We start from the raw sequence: 15639 nt of genomic DNA, 5'->3' as shown, positions 1-15639 counted from the left end.
GACGTTCTTCTGCTCAAATGGAGGAGCCGCCCCTGTGTGGTGTGCGGTGATCAACAGTGATGATGTCTTCTAACACCACTAATTCCATTACCCTGACTCCGTTAATCATTCCCGCCATTATATAAAGCCTCTCTCTTGTGTGGCTGCTAAATTTCCCTGAGAAAGAGTCTTATGGACTTCTCAGGATGTCTTCTGGACAGGCGGTCCTTTTATGTGCTTGTTGAGGGGCGTGGGAGGAGCTTATTTCGTTTTAGACGGGGACCTATCATAATGGAGGGCTTGTTTGAGGAGGCGGGCTCAGCTCATGTCTGTGACTGGAAGAAGAAAGAACAAACTCAGAGTAATGGAAGTACTGGTAATTAGTGTAAACGCTTTGGAACATGCAGTTTATGTAGTAGCTGTGTGTCAGACAGTCTCGCGCTGCCTCGCGGGTCCATGTTGTGCCTGAAACAATTACACGCTCGTGTCTGCCACTTATTCTGTGGTAAGGCTGCCAACCACTCCCTTAGGCACGGCTGGATGGTGGCACTGCGTGCTGTAAGCAGAACAGCAGATTTGACAAAAAACAGACATGGCCGCCGAACCCCGCTCAGTGTTTACAAATCGTTGCCTAATTGCCTTGTGATTTTCCATCCCTCAGTTTTCCATTTAGGAATATGTCGGGTACTTTTTTGAATGTGGACCTTGCACCAGCCATTTCTTTTTACAGTGACTTATTTAATACTTTCTTGGCTGTGTCTGCGACAAGAGGGAGACCTTTCTCAGCTGTGAATATTATCATATTTAATAAAGGCATACGATTTTGTAAGCAGCCCATGAGTCTGAAAATCAAATAGCAGTTCAGTATTATAGCAAATGTCCCACTCAACACTTTCATGTTTCTTGAAACAAGTAGTATCTGTCGAAGTGATGAAGATGGAAACGGTGCCGGATATGCAGCAATGTTTCTTTCAAACGGCACACACACGTTCTGATATTTGTATTTCTTTAATCTTTTGTAGCATTTTTCTAAAAGTAAATTAGAAACACACCAGGGCCTCATTTATGAGCCCTTGCGTCACTTTTACGCCGCCGGTGCGTCACTTTTTGTGACGCACCAGTGGCGTAAAAAATTTGCCTTGTTGCGCCATATTTACAAAGTGACACATCTAGGTAGATGCGTCACTTTGTAAACGCCTGCTCCACATTATACCTGCGCCAGGTATAATGTATGCAAGGGGGGCTTATTGACGCAAGAAAGGGTCGTAGAAGTGACGCAGTGAAATCTATGAGATTTCACTGCTTCACTTTTAGGACACCGTTGCGTCAAAATCTTGCGCCTGCCTCACAGCAGGCGTAAGACTGACGCAGGCCCTTTTTACATGGGGCTTGCCCCATGTGAAAGGACGCATTGCTGGAGTTGCGTCACTTTTGTGACACACTCCAGCAATGCGTCACTTTTGCACTTACAGATACGTCAGAAATACTGACGTATCTGTAACTCCTGCGCAATGATGCGTCATAATGTAAATATGACGCATCATTGGTGTCGCACGGAGGGTGCAATAAAAAGTGATGCATCGCTGTTTTCGCGCAGCGATGCGTCACTTTTCATAAATGAGGCCCCTGATGTCCAACATGCCAGTAAAGTGAAACCCCTTTCCCTTGATGCCACAGAAGCCTGAAAATGAACAAAGACATTTTCTGATCACTCCTTTTTTACCTTCAAAACCACATTGCATGTAACTAAGTAGTGGTGGGAGGCAGGGGGGTTAAGCTTGTGGAGGGAGAAGCAGTATAGTTGCTGCCAGGCTGGCCTGTTGGGTAATGAAAAACAATGGTTCCAGTGGAGTAATACAATTATTTCTTGTAGTAATAGTAATGTTTAGTAGCAGATAGAATCAAAGGGTTGCGGGCAAGGGCAGGGAGAGAAGGAGGCACTTGACACAGAGCGCGTATAAATGATAAGCTTGTATTTACAGAAAATAGTTCAAAATATATACAATCATACACGTAGACTCAGTGTGATGGTGTCCCAAGTGTAACATAAAGAACCCACATTAAACATTATAATTGTGACTTAAATGTTACAGTATTTACACGGTTTCATGGGTCAATAAAACTGACAAAGCAACCATTCTAAACATTTAGACAGAGCTATCCAACACTCTATGCAATCATGAGTGCCATGTGTGCGGTTCGCTTTCTATTATCGTCGACGGCGTTTTGACCCTGTGAGGGATAGAGGGTCTCGTCAGGACTGAGGATGCAGGGACATCTAGATCTGGCAGTGCTGAGTCACAAGGGCGTGAATTGTGAAACCAAGTGAGAGAAAGAGTAAAAATGATTACTCACTGTGAACCCAGGACCGGTTTCTGGCTATCAGCCGTCTTCAGCCAGGATAGCTTGAGTCCAGTGGCTTAGTGAGCACGGGACCCACGTCTGAGCATACCCTTCCCACATAGGGTGAACAGCAAAACACACGATGATGGACGAAATGTTGCACAATGGCAAAACATTCACCCCCAGTCACAGATCTGGGTGTAATCCATCGTTATTTTGCTCACCGAGCCACCCCAGTTCAGACATGGCCATATGCAAATCAGTTGTGACCCTGTGCCTCATGGGAACAGTCCGGCCTGAACTGCCAAGCCATGTCTTCGCTGGACCGAAATCAAGCATCCTAAGACCGGTTTCTGGCTATCAGCCGTCTTCAGCCAGGATAGCTTGACTCCAGGGAAGACATGGCTTGGCAGTTCGGTCTGGACTGTTCCCATGTGACTCTTACAAAGTTTTCCTTTCTTGTGTGAGTACCCCATGGATAAATGCGGCCATTTGTTTTGTGAATTTCCATGACATACACAGATTCTGAATTCTGTGACGCTTCTTTGCTGAAGTTGCTATCCCAGCCAAAATCTTTAAACTGAACCCTAATCCTCAATTGTTTTCATCCCTCATATATATTTGGTGCTTCCCTTTCACCAGGGCTTTTTGTTTTATCTTTGGAAGTAGTACAAAATGATCCAATGTTTCTGCGTGTCTGATTTGTTTAACCTTGAAGCAGGTATCAAAATGTCCTTTTCTTAACACTTAATCAAAGCAGTAGTTATCCAATTTCATGTACAAAGCAAAAAAAATCAATTTCTTCTGCTTGAAAACATCAGGCTTTAGAAAAAGAAACATCACTCAGACTGCAAATTTCCCGTAGTTGGACGATGCCCGGTACATCACAGAGCGAGTTACCTACCAATCCCTCAATGGCTGTTGAGGATATCCATTCAAGCATACAGTCTCTTAGCTCAAACAAAATGAAATACTGCTGTCTTGGCTGATCTCACAAAATCACTTAACACTTCTCGAAGTTGTTTTATGATGTGACCACATGCCTCTTGTCCCAAGCAAATAAATCTGTCCACACTATCGCTTTCATTGGTTCATGCAGCACACAAAAGCCATCACCGTCTTCTCCCAACTAAGCTCCCTAAAAGTCAAAGACTTAATCACTGGAGGAATAAACACAAGATGTGAATCTCTACTGTTGCAAGACATCAAACCATACTAGGCCCCTATTTAATTCTTGGCGGTAAGGATACTTCTTCTCTGCCTTGATTAAACCCCTCCAACGGCCCTGGAAAGGCCCAAGCAAATAAATCTGTCCACATTATCGCTTTCATTGGTTCATGCAGCACACAAAAGCCATCACCGTCTTCTCCCAACTAAGCTCCCTAAAAGTCAAAGACTTAATCACTGGAGGAATAAACACAAGATGTGAATCTCTACTGTTGCAAGACATCAAACCATACTAGGCCCCTATTTAATTCTTGGCGGTAAGGATACTTCTTCTCTGCCTTGATTAAACCCCTCCAACGGCCCTGGAAAGGCCCAAGCAAATAAATCTGTCCACATTATCGCTTTCATTGGTTCATGCAGCACACAAAAGCCATCACCGTCTTCCCCCAAATAAGCTCCCTAAAAGTCAAAGACTTAATCACTGGAGGAATAAACACAAGATGTGAATCTCTACTGTTGCAAGACATCAAACCATACTAGGCCCCTATTTAATTCTTGGCGGTAAGGATACTTCTTCTCTGCCTTGATTTAACCCCTCCAACGGCCCTGGAAAGGAAGGGGTATCGGAGGCAGCCCGGTAATGTCACCCACCTGATTTATATGGGCGGAATTTGACAACTGTTTTCACTGCCCATCACTGCCAGGAAAACTCTGGCAGTAAAGGGTAGTGAAAACTGCATAATGCTCCCCTTGCCTTCGGAGAGGACTCCCATGGCTAGGGGAGCATTTTCTTCTGTATTTTCAAAAAGAAAATCCTGCTTCAAGAATTTCTTTTTTGAAAATACAAAAGGAAACAGTTTGGTTCTTGGCTCCGTCATGTTGGCAGAGCTGTGCACCAAATTTAACAAACCATTGACAGGAACCGCCATGCTTGGTGGTCATTTCTCAATTCATCAAGCAGCACCTTCCTCAGGGCAATTGAGTCATTTACTCCATCGTCCTGGCGGAGAAACTTGCCACAATCAACTTTCAAATCTGGCCCTAATACCTCTGTTTAGATATGGGCAGGTGGTCGGTTTCTCCGCAACGGTGACGGAGTAAATTTCTCCTTCATCCTGACGGATCTACTAACCACCTAATTTAGAAATGCCCTCTAAGTTCACAGTCATGTCTAAAGAATTGCCTTGTACCGCCTTACGGCGGTTCCTGTCAATGCTTTTTGCAGTTTGGGGAAGGGCTCCATCAACATGACATAACCTTGCACAAAACTGCTTTATATTTTATTATTAAAAAGTTAATCCCAAAGCAGTATTTTATTTTTAAAAATAAAAAATAAAATGCTCCCCTTAGCATGGGAGTCATCTCCCAAGGTAAGGGTGAGCATTGAGCAATTTTTACCACTAGAGATTTCCTGGTGATGATGGGCGGTGAATAGTAACCTCTAATTCTGCTCATCTAAATTGGGTGAGTGAAATCACAGGTGTACCTCCAATGGCCCTTACTGTAGTAGGCAATCGGAAAGCCTTGATCATGATGTCTCTGCCATGATTAAACCAAGGTCCACTCACATCTAAGTTTGCCAGGAGGGCCGCATTCGTGACAGTAAGTATACTCTGTTGCAATGGAATATCCTTACTGCCAAGAATTAAATCAGGCCCTAAGCCTTTTCCTGCTTGGCACCAAGACTATTGAATGATCTTCTGGTGAAGATAAGACTGACCCTAACCCACGTTTACTTTTACAGATAATTTAGGATTGATATCATTGTAGTCTTCCCACAAACCTTTTGCCCTCACCCCTCTTGTATTCCAAATTAGTTTTTGTTGGAATTAGGACTCTGTGCATGTTTCAACTGCTAACCAGTGCTAGTTTGTGATCCCTCCCTAAAACATGCTACACCTCATTGACACATTACATTTTTTGATAAACCAATTTTATTGTCTTCTTGGCAACAAATAAAATTACAGTCCTAAGTAAGCATAAAAAGGCAGCAACCAATACACATTCCATTTTACGACCCCTGTGCACAAGCCCCACATCATAACATGACTACCATCTGCCCAAGATAATGGCGTGCTTTTGTGGGCACCCCCAGGCTTTATGTAAGGGTTGTTTAATCTTGGCGCATCAATCTATCCCCTCCGCTACTCCTTCAGGCTGGGGAGAGTTCCATTTAAGGTCAGTGTCACAATTGGCCACCAGTCTCCTCACACCTATCGCTGGCCCCTCATAGTGAGACCAACTAATGCCCTCCAAAATACCAAGAAGGCCCACCTTCGGGTGAGCCCTACTTGCTTATCCAGAACTCGAGAAAATAGCTTCCCAACGGCCTGCCAGAAGCCCATTATTCGAGGCAGGCCCACCCTATGTGGAAAAAGTCTGCACCCATTTGGGAGCGATGAAAGCCCTCCCACCCTCCATAAGCACATAGGTGTAAGGTAAGTGTTGTAATCTTCCTTTCTCTTTCCCTTGGTACAAACCTTTCCCCCCTCCTCCCTCCTCTCCTTGGAATGTTCCGGGAGAGTTCACTTTAGAATGTTGGGGAGCATGCCAGTTACAGAGAGTGGATGACAGAATAAAGACGTACTTACTTACCCTGCCTGAGTAAGATTCTTCATTTCAATGCTGGCAACGAGTTGGCGAAGGGGGCCACATCTGTCATCTCCCCTTTCTTTACTCCCTCCTTCTTGCGTGCCTTCATGGTTATTCTTCATCAGACTGCTGTCACTTCCAAAATTGTCAAGTCCAGCGCTGCTGAGGCTGTCAACTTTGCTCCACTCCAGCTGACTTGACATCTAACGTCGTTGCTGCCTCTTCTTAAGTTTGTGTTGCGGTGTCCGCGTACTCTTCAAGCCTTCCAGCTACAGCTGGGCTCTACAGAGGAGATTCTGCGCATGCTGTGCCACCTTAACCACGTTTGTTTGCCTTCATTTTCATGGTAACCTCCTTCCCATCGACAGGGGAGTTCTTCTCTTCAGCCTTCTGTCCCAAGCGTTGCCTCTCAATATCGCACATATCCTGTCAGCCTTTCTTCTTTCGAGGACCCCTTCTGATTTCTCCTCAAGTACCCTATTGTCATCTGACAACGTCAGCGCCTCTCTTTTGGAGCACCCCTTTTGGTCGTCCCTGCCTCACGGCGTTTCCACCTTGAGTGCTGCGCAGCAAATTCCGGCGCCTCAGCCGCCTCAGAGCCGCTTGTGACAAAGCTCATCCGGATCTCCAGCTTGTCAGAGTGTAGTCGGCGACGGCATCGCTCGAGGGCATTTCGAGCGGTGATCCACCTTGGCACTCTCAGAGTTTCTTTAAGCACTTTGGGGCATTCCCTCCTTCAAGTAAGATCTTTCTATTATAGCATCATCATTTTGTCTTGTGGCGACTCGCTCACCACAGTGTAACCTCTTCATTGCCCACCACTGGCTGTTCCCATGAGGCACAGGGTCAGACTTATTTGCATATGGCCATGTCTGAACTGGGGTGGCAGAGTGGGCTAAAGAATGGTGATGGATTAAACCCAGATCTGTTGACTGGGTGTAAGTGTTTGATTGGTTCAGATGCTCCGTCCATCACCACCCCCTTTTGTACCGCTTTGTTTGCCATAAGTTGGCAGGGTATGCTCAGACGTGAGTCCCTTGCTCACTTTGCCACTGGATTCAAGCAAGCCGAGCTGAAGACGGCTGAAATGCCAGAAACCGGTCCTCGGAAGATTGTTTCCGGTCCAGGGAAGGCATGGCTTGGCAGTTCGGGCTGGACTGTTCCCATGAGGCACAGGGTCTGACTGATTTGCATATGGCCATGTCTGAACTGGGGTGGTAGAGTGGGCTAAAGAACGGTGATGGATTAAACCCAGATCTGTTGACTGGGTGTAAGTGTTTGATTGGTTCAGATGCTCCGTCCATCACCACCCCCTTTTGTACCGCTAAATCCATTTGCCGGCACACTGCTGAGTGTCCCTGGCACTCAAGTATCTCTGTTCCTCAACCCTACAAGCGAATTGTGACTGGTGTGCCATTATCCTGCAGTTAATCAGTTCTGTGTCTTCTGGGGGCTATGCATGTGTGAGACTGACAAATAAATAAATCAGAGTCTCTGCTTTATTCAATTGATGATCCAGAGCCCTCGTGTGTCCAGTGGTGCTAATGACAGGAGCTGAGGTCAAGCATTTAATTTGCTGGTTGTCAGCCTGTCGAAGTCCAGGGTCGCTTGTGGAAAGCCTTCTTTGCTGACCTATTCGCCAAGGGTCTTGGTTCTTCGAAGTTCCTGCAATACCAGTCTCCTGGCGTGGGTGCTCCCACTCAAAGACAGTGTGCCTGTCTACTTCTATGTTTTGCTGATATCTTTGTGACAGTGCTTATTGCAGAAAGGGAAGTTACTCCTCACAGTGACACGCACACCATTATTCCGTGGGCATTGTGTGTGCACCCATATTCGGTGACTCGCACACCTTCATTTCTTTCCTCCTTTACCCCTCGGGGAGCAGCAGTTCTACAGTACACATTCAACATTTCTTGTGAAACTACTACCATGTATATTTAGAGTCTCTGATGTCACTTCTTACTGGATACAGCTTTAAATGCGAACTGCCTGCATACGTCATTTATTAAGAGCCTATATAAAGTATAATGCTAACTGTGTAATGTCTAACAATCAACGTCTACAGCTTTAAATGCAAACTGCTTGCATACTTCATTTATTAAGAGTCTATGTAAAGTATAATGCTAACTGTGTAATGTCTAACAAGCAAAGTCTTCCTGCATGCTTCATTTATTCAGAGTGTAATTAGAGTATAATTGGGGGATTGCTACTGTTCATACTTTGATCCGCACAGATTGTACTTAACTTCTTGTATTCTTATGCATGGTGGTTAGCTATTTGGTTCCCCTCTCCTGGTCCTTCGTGCAGGCTCCCTGCCCTCCTATCCCTGTTGTACTAGGTATTGTGTGGCCACCTTCCGGCCTGTGTAATTTCCGTTCAGGTTGCTAGCATAGTTTACTTACTTCTTATTGATACTTACTGAGGCAAACATTCAGTAAATATTCTCCTGGTCCTAGTAGTAGGCCCCATTCTCTTTCCACAGGAACGTTCCTACTGCCCCTTTCAGTCATTGGTATATCCCCTCTTGCAGCGTCTAGCGCAGCTTTTCCTCACCACTATGGCCGGACAAGCTATGAGTCAACCTCCTCCATTCCTAAATGAGATCGGAGAACCAGAAATCCACTGGAAGGAATGGATAAATGTATTCGCCTTTTACCTCATTGCCATAGGAGGTGAAAGATATTCGGCAGTCCGCAAACAACATATATTGCTGCATAACCTTGGTATACAAGGTAGGAAAATTTATGACACCTTACCTGAACCTGAGTTAGAGGAGGATGAGGATGATACAGATGAGTTTAAAATCACCCTCTTAAAGTTAGAAGCACATTTTGGTGACAGGGTGAATGTCGTTTTGGAGCGACATAAGTTTTTTACCCGCATTCAAAGCAAACAGGAGTCTGTCATTAATGAAATGAATTGAAATGAATGAAACTTATATAGCGCACGACTTACCCTGGGGCATCTCCACGCTTGCTTAGGGAACCAGTCCTGGTATTCCCCTGTGAGATAACCCTGGCAGGGTATCCACAAGGTGAAAGCCAGGTATCCCACCGCGAGGGGCCGTTGTGGAGATTAAGCAAGCTATTGCCCAGAGTCGCAGAGTGTGAACCCGTGAGTCGAGAAGGCACCAGAGCGAGAATTATCGAGTCCGTGGAATTTTTTTTTGAGCCCAAGACCCGCCGAGGCGGGGAATTGAACCCTGGTCCAGGGCCGAACTCAAGCTCCAGGTCTGCCGCCTCTAACCCCTGAGCCACACTCAGCACTTAGAGGCCTGACACAACTATGTGACTTTGGTGAACTTACTGACTCACTCATCAGGGACCAACTAGTCAGGTGCATGAACAATAGTCGCATCCAAGAAAAGCTTCTAGCAAAAAAAACACTTTAAAAGAAGCGGTCAATATAGCAGTCTCGGTAGAACACACGGCTAAGTGTATTAAAGAGAGGAAGGCTCCTAATGAGCTCGTTGCCAATGTTCGTAATAGCAATGATGTGCAAGGCAATTACAGTGATAATGAAGTGCTCAAGGTCAGACCGGGAGAGGTCAAGGATAACCATCCTTTCAAAGAAAAGGATAGGTTAAAGTGCTATAGGTGTGGCAGCAGCAATCATCTTGCCAATGATGTACGTTGCACTGCCCGCAATGTCACGTGTGTTAAATGTAATAAGAAGGGGCATTTGGGTAGAGTGTCTAATAACAGTGGAAACTACCAAGTGAAAGTAGTACACAGCGAAGGTGATGTGGCCCCTAAGTATGTGTTCCAAATAAAAGCTAGAGTTTGTCAAACTTCCCCAAGTTCTCAAGAACAATACTGTGACCACAGGTCTATTGAATATCCGAATTGTACCATCCTTGTGAATAAAAAGCCCATTGAGGTGTTTGCTGATTCGTGTGCCCCAGTCATCTTATTTAATATGGATGTCGTAAATGAGATATTTGATACCTCCAGTCTCAACATTGTGGAACCTGATATTTCAGCTGTAGGGTATGCTGTAGAGAACATCCCGTTAGTGGGGATGATGATGGCGGGTATTCAATTCAAAGGGAGAACCATGTGGGGTAAAGTGCACATGGTAAGCAAGGGTTCCAATCTATTGGGCTGGCATCATCAAAGAGAGTTGGGGATTGTTCTCGACCCAAATATTAAAGATCAGGTCCAATTAGCTGACTGGGAGGAGGTAACCAGCAGTAATTTATCTAATCTATCTGAAGTGTTTTCGGGAAGAGGCTAAAAGTAGAAAGTAATGCTTGTGGTGTACTTCCCACGGAAGTGAACATAATTAAGAACCAAAGCCCTGTTTCTGGATCTGATAGTGTTAAAATGGGGCCTGGAGAGGAAATCAATGCTCTGGGAAGTAATCCTACTGCAGTTCCTAAAACACCTTGGACTAAGTTAGGATTAGAAATAATCGGCCCCTTGGAACAATTTGGAGTTCTGAAGAGATTACTGATCATACTTGTGGACTACACTTCTCACTGGATCGAATACAAGTTTGTTCCAGGGGTTTCGACCAAGTCCCTCATCGATTTCTAAAGAGATTCATTTGCATGTGAAGGTGTGCCAGCTTGCATAGTCACCAACCATAGTATTAAGTTCTCTTCTATTGAAATGATGGCATTCCTAAACGATCTGGGCATCAAGCATGAGGAAACCACTTTGCAAGGTCAAGAGAACATTGACCTCATGAGTAAATCTGTAATCCTGATAAGAAATCTCACACAACTAGCTTTTGCCAATAATATGGATGTGGACAAAATGTTAAGAGAAGGCATTTGGGCATATCACACCTCTTCCGACTTGGTAACAGGAGAACCCCTTTTACTTCCTTCAGGGGAAGAGATCCGATTGCCAAATTAATTATCTAGCCTTTCTCATAGATTTAACCTACAGCATTTTTCTCCTTTTTCATAGATGTAGCCTACACTATTTTTATCCTCCTTAACAGCATTGTGTTTACCCCTTTAGCATCCGCCTGGTTCCTTTGTATCCTTCCCCTGCGAAGGGAGATGTGTTGTAATCTTCCTTTCTCTTTCCCTTGGTACAAACCTTTCCCCCCTCCTCCCTCCATCTCCTTGGAATGTTCACTTTAGAATGTTGGGGAGCATGTCAGTTACGGAGAGTGGATGACAGAATAAAGACGTTCTTACTTACCCTGCCTGAGTAAGATTCTTCATTTCAACAGTAAGCAGCATGAAGGTTGAATTAATGAATCAGTCGCAACTTGGATTAAATGGCTAACTTGTGGGAGGGGCATTAATTCATTATTCTAGTTCTCATTTTACGGTGGGCCTATACCTCGACCCAGCATTGCCTGAGAGATACCAGGGATTCTGTCCATTATTTAACAGTGCACGATACACTGAGGACACTGTTAGAATTACTGTGGTAGTCAGGGCTTGGAGGTGAGTGGGGACCCTAAAATCATAGGGCAGCCCCAAAACAGTATCCAGCTCTAGGCAAGAAAACTCTAGGCGGTAGGCAGGTTCATCCCATCCCCAGACAACCAATCATTGATCACTATTAAATTGCTTGCCAAGTAATAATGCCTGATGTCATTTATCCCTAGCCCCCCTTCATACACAGATCTCCGAAACATGTAGAATGCTATTCAAGGTGGGGGGTGGTGAATTGGAAGTGTTGAAGGTTATAGTGGAATTTAGGAAGTATCATCATCTTGAAGAGGGCCACTTTTCCCAGTAAACAATATGAGAGTCGCTCCCACTTCTGAAAGACCAGTTTCAGCTTGTCGACCAGCAGGGTGAGGTTGAGGGTCCGCGCCAGCTCAGGATGAATGGACACATGTACACCTAGATACTAAAGGCTGATTCGGCGAATCAGGATGGAGGTGTGCCAGGCCACTACATTCTGGTCAACCTTAACTGGGACCAGGAGAGATCTGCGCCAATTCACAGAGAGACCAGAGGCAGAGCCGTACAGAGCAAGTATTTCCATTACGTGAGGACCTGATAAGTGCAGGTTGGACAGGAAGAGGACAATATTATCGGCATATATTGCAATGCGGTCTTCCGTCTCCCTTCCCACTACAGCATTGGAACCGTGCATCACAACCAAAGTTCCTTGCCAGTGGTTCGATAGCGAGAGCAAAAAGGAGCAGAGACAGGAGGCACCCCTGCCTGATGCCCCCACAGATGGGAAACACATATGACATGACCCTATTCACCTTCACCCAGGCAGAGGAGGGGTTGTATAATAGTTGCACTTTGGCTCTAACTATGGCCCTAAAGCCCAGGCGCAGTATTACATAAAGTACCCTGGGGTGCAACAGGCATTTGCGCCCACTTTGCGCACCCCTGGGGCACTTTGGCATTATAGAAGGGGCCGCAGACGCTTGTGCTGCCCCTTCTGTAATGCCAATAGTGCTGGCGCTCAAGGGGGCATTCCCTCATTTACATGGGGGGTGCTCCATGCAAATGAGGGAATCCCTTTGCCTCTGCACCAGCGCCGTATTACTGGCATGTGCGCAGAGGCAAAGAAGCCTCATAAAAGGTTGTGCACTTTCAGTGCGCATCCTGAGAGCAGCCCCCTGCAGAGAGTAAAGGGGGTCCTATGGACCCCCAGACATCCCCTTTGCAGGCGGGTGCAGTCACTGACCGCACCCACCTGCAAGGGGATCTCTATTCCCCTTTAAAAGTGCCGGCAGGTTGCCGGCTGCACAGTGAACCACACAGCAGCTTTAAAGCAGCCGCTCCATATTTAACGTGAATGCGCTGCCCCCAGGGCAGCACGAGTTCACGGCTGCCCTGGAGGCAGCGCATTACCGGTAATGCGGCTGCCTTTAAGCTGCGTATACAGTGCCTGGTGCTCCTAGTGGGTATTCAACCACACTAATCCGGGTGGGCAAGGCCAGGGAGAGCTCACTAAAGGTGGTTGGCCAGTACTTTATCATAGATCTCTTTGCATTAATGAAGGAGGTCTGGCGATAGGAGGAGAAGTGAGTGACTGTCTGCTTTGCTTTTTAGGGAAGACCACAATCATAGTGATATCAAGCTTGGTGGGAAATAACCTAATGTCCACAGCTTCAGTGTAGATGCCCAGAAGTTGAGGGTTGAGTAAGCCATGAAACTTCCGGTAATATTCCAGTGGGAAACCATCAGACCCTGGCGTTTTCCTCATCTTCATCTCAGTAATCGTGCCAACAATTTCCTCGAGCGCCAAGGGCTCATTCAGCTCCGAACGGAGAGTCAGCAGCAGGGCAATGTCATTAAGAATGGGGCAGCTCTTCTCTCTAAAGGCTAGGGCCGGCAGGCATAAAGCGTGTAGTAGTGGGCGGCGAAGGCCGCAGCAATACCCACTGTCATCAGTCAGTGGGTCCCAGTGGTTATACTATCTCGGGGACAATACGAGAGGTCATATGTTTAGTGCCGAGCGAATACAGCAGGTTTCCATTTTTGGTAATTGTGCACATAATTGCTGTTGTCAATATGTGTTCATTTTCCTAGGGTGTATTCACTGTGCTTACTAGATTTTCAGTACTAACCAATTAAGTGAACTTGTACCACATGAAATAAGTGCATGTATACATTTTGATCCAAAATTGCATTCACTCTCATTTGATACTATTACTGTAAGATACCAGTCCTGTGTCATTTGAGATGTCATCAGTGATGTTATCAGTGATGTCACTGAGCATGTCAATAGTGATGTAATATGTGACATCATCAGCAGTGCATTGCAGGAGCGCGAGTTATAGTTAGCAGAACTAACTATAACGGAGGAATTTCTATGGTTTTGTACGAGTGAAATGTCCAGCTAACTATAACACCCCGGAAACCTATGTTTTTTTCAGTGAATTTCTAGGGTTTTTTAAATGCTAATTTCTAACTATAACGTGTCTGAAACCTATGGTTTTTTCAGTGAATATATATATATATATATATATATATATATATATATATATATATATATACACACACAAATATCAAGTCACTTTGGTGCTGAAACGCGTAATGGCCGACGGATTTCAACCCAAATAAAGGAGATTCCATGCACTGAATCGTGGTCTGTGCTCCTACTTTGTATGTATGCAAGTGCCGGCTGGCAGTGGAGTTCTTCAAGACAAATGTAGATAGATAGATAGATAGATAGATAGATAGATAGATAGATAGATAGATAGATAGATAGATAGATAGATAGATAGATAGATAGATGGATAGATAGATGAGCTCACCTTGATTGAGAAGTTTATTAACTTCTCTGAATGCACTTACTACCTAAAATCTGTTAAATCTTTTAATGCTTCAGAAAACATTTGCATCCGCAAATGCCACTCTCGAAACTCAAAGAAATGTGAATGCTATGTGTTCCATATTTCAGTTTTGTACCATAAGCATGGAGTAATTTAAGGATTGCAAGCTGCGACCTCTGGCTTGCACCTTGTAACCCTTGACACTGCCTTTGTGACCACTGGCCTCAGAGTTGGCAAACTCAGTGCCAGTAACACACGGGGCAGCTCCTCTTTATGGATATCGATTGGGGCTCCACTTTCCTTGTTTCCTGTAATTTTTTTTATTACACTAATAGTGACTATTTACAGATTCTTCACTATTAGTGTAATAAAAAATGGAGTGCAATTAGCTAGAATATGTCCCTCCCTGCCAGCTGAGGTAAGCAAAAAAGGTTTTTAAATGCGTGCTTGCGGGTGAAAGTGTGTTTAGCTAAGAGACCGTGTATGTATGTGTGAATATATGTGTATGCGAAAGCATGTGTGTGTAGCAGGTGAAAAGTAATGGTCAAATGAGGTTTGATCATCCGCGGCCCTTGCAGGTACGAGCAGTGGGGTGGTGGGGTAGGCTGGGGGGGGGGGGGGGGGGGCATTTCGATGGATGATGACAAGGGAAAATTAATTATTTATTGAATTTGGCCTCGTCATCATTCGTCGAAATCCACCCCCCACCCGGCCCCACCGCTCTTACCTGCACGGGCCGTGGCTGCGTTTGATGTCGCTTTCGCAACCTCTGGCATTTGTGTGAATTGATGTCCATGACCATTAACTGCGCCACATTTTCTGTATTTTGGTTGCTCTCACCTACAACTGGTGTTATGATTAAACTATACACAATCAAACGTCACCTGTCTTATTGTAACAATGCTTCACAAAGCAAACACGATTCTCAAACGTGCTGTCCTGATTTTCCCTTACAGGGCCTACTTAAATAAAACCCTGAAGAAACATTCCTTGTATGAAGGGTTGCTGCCGCTGCTCTCTCCCTGCCTACTGTTTGTGCTTCTTACTTCCTGGGTTCATTTATCACCTTGCGACATACTAGCCAAACAACCCCGGCTGTTTCTATGGATGGTTGGAGTCACTTTTTCAAATGTCACTGTGAGTACCTAATCAAACTTTCATTTTCATAGTTAGATGCTCAGCATGTTTTCTATGAAGTGTGTTCACGCCTTTGCTGTTGGTCCTAAACGAATACAAAATGATACTAACGGCCTATGTTAATTTATCTGTTTTATATTGCTGGCCTTACCTTTAAAGTGATACTTTTGCCTTTTCCCTGCACCATTCTCTTTCTTTTAATACATTTCG

The 15639-nt window shown here is 45.0% G+C and overlaps 1 protein-coding gene across 1 annotated transcript in view; it reads left to right on the top strand.

The window, feature by feature from the left end:
- LOC147724127 (ethanolaminephosphotransferase 1-like) overlaps positions 1-15639 on the top strand; it is a 509957-nt gene that overhangs the window by 314514 nt on the left and 179804 nt on the right. The window contains exon 8 of the mRNA XM_086965725.1: positions 15249-15429. Within this exon, the coding sequence (XP_086821851.1) occupies positions 15249-15429 (181 nt within the window). The remainder of the gene's footprint in view (positions 1-15248; positions 15430-15639) is intronic.

Source organism: Lissotriton vulgaris, chromosome 4_1 (genome assembly GCF_964263255.1).
Source record: "Lissotriton vulgaris chromosome 4_1, aLisVul1.2, whole genome shotgun sequence".
Lineage (NCBI taxonomy): Eukaryota > Metazoa > Chordata > Amphibia > Caudata > Salamandridae > Lissotriton > Lissotriton vulgaris.
Note: the sequence above shows the minus strand (reverse complement) of the source record. Positions and strands in the feature narration are given on the sequence as shown.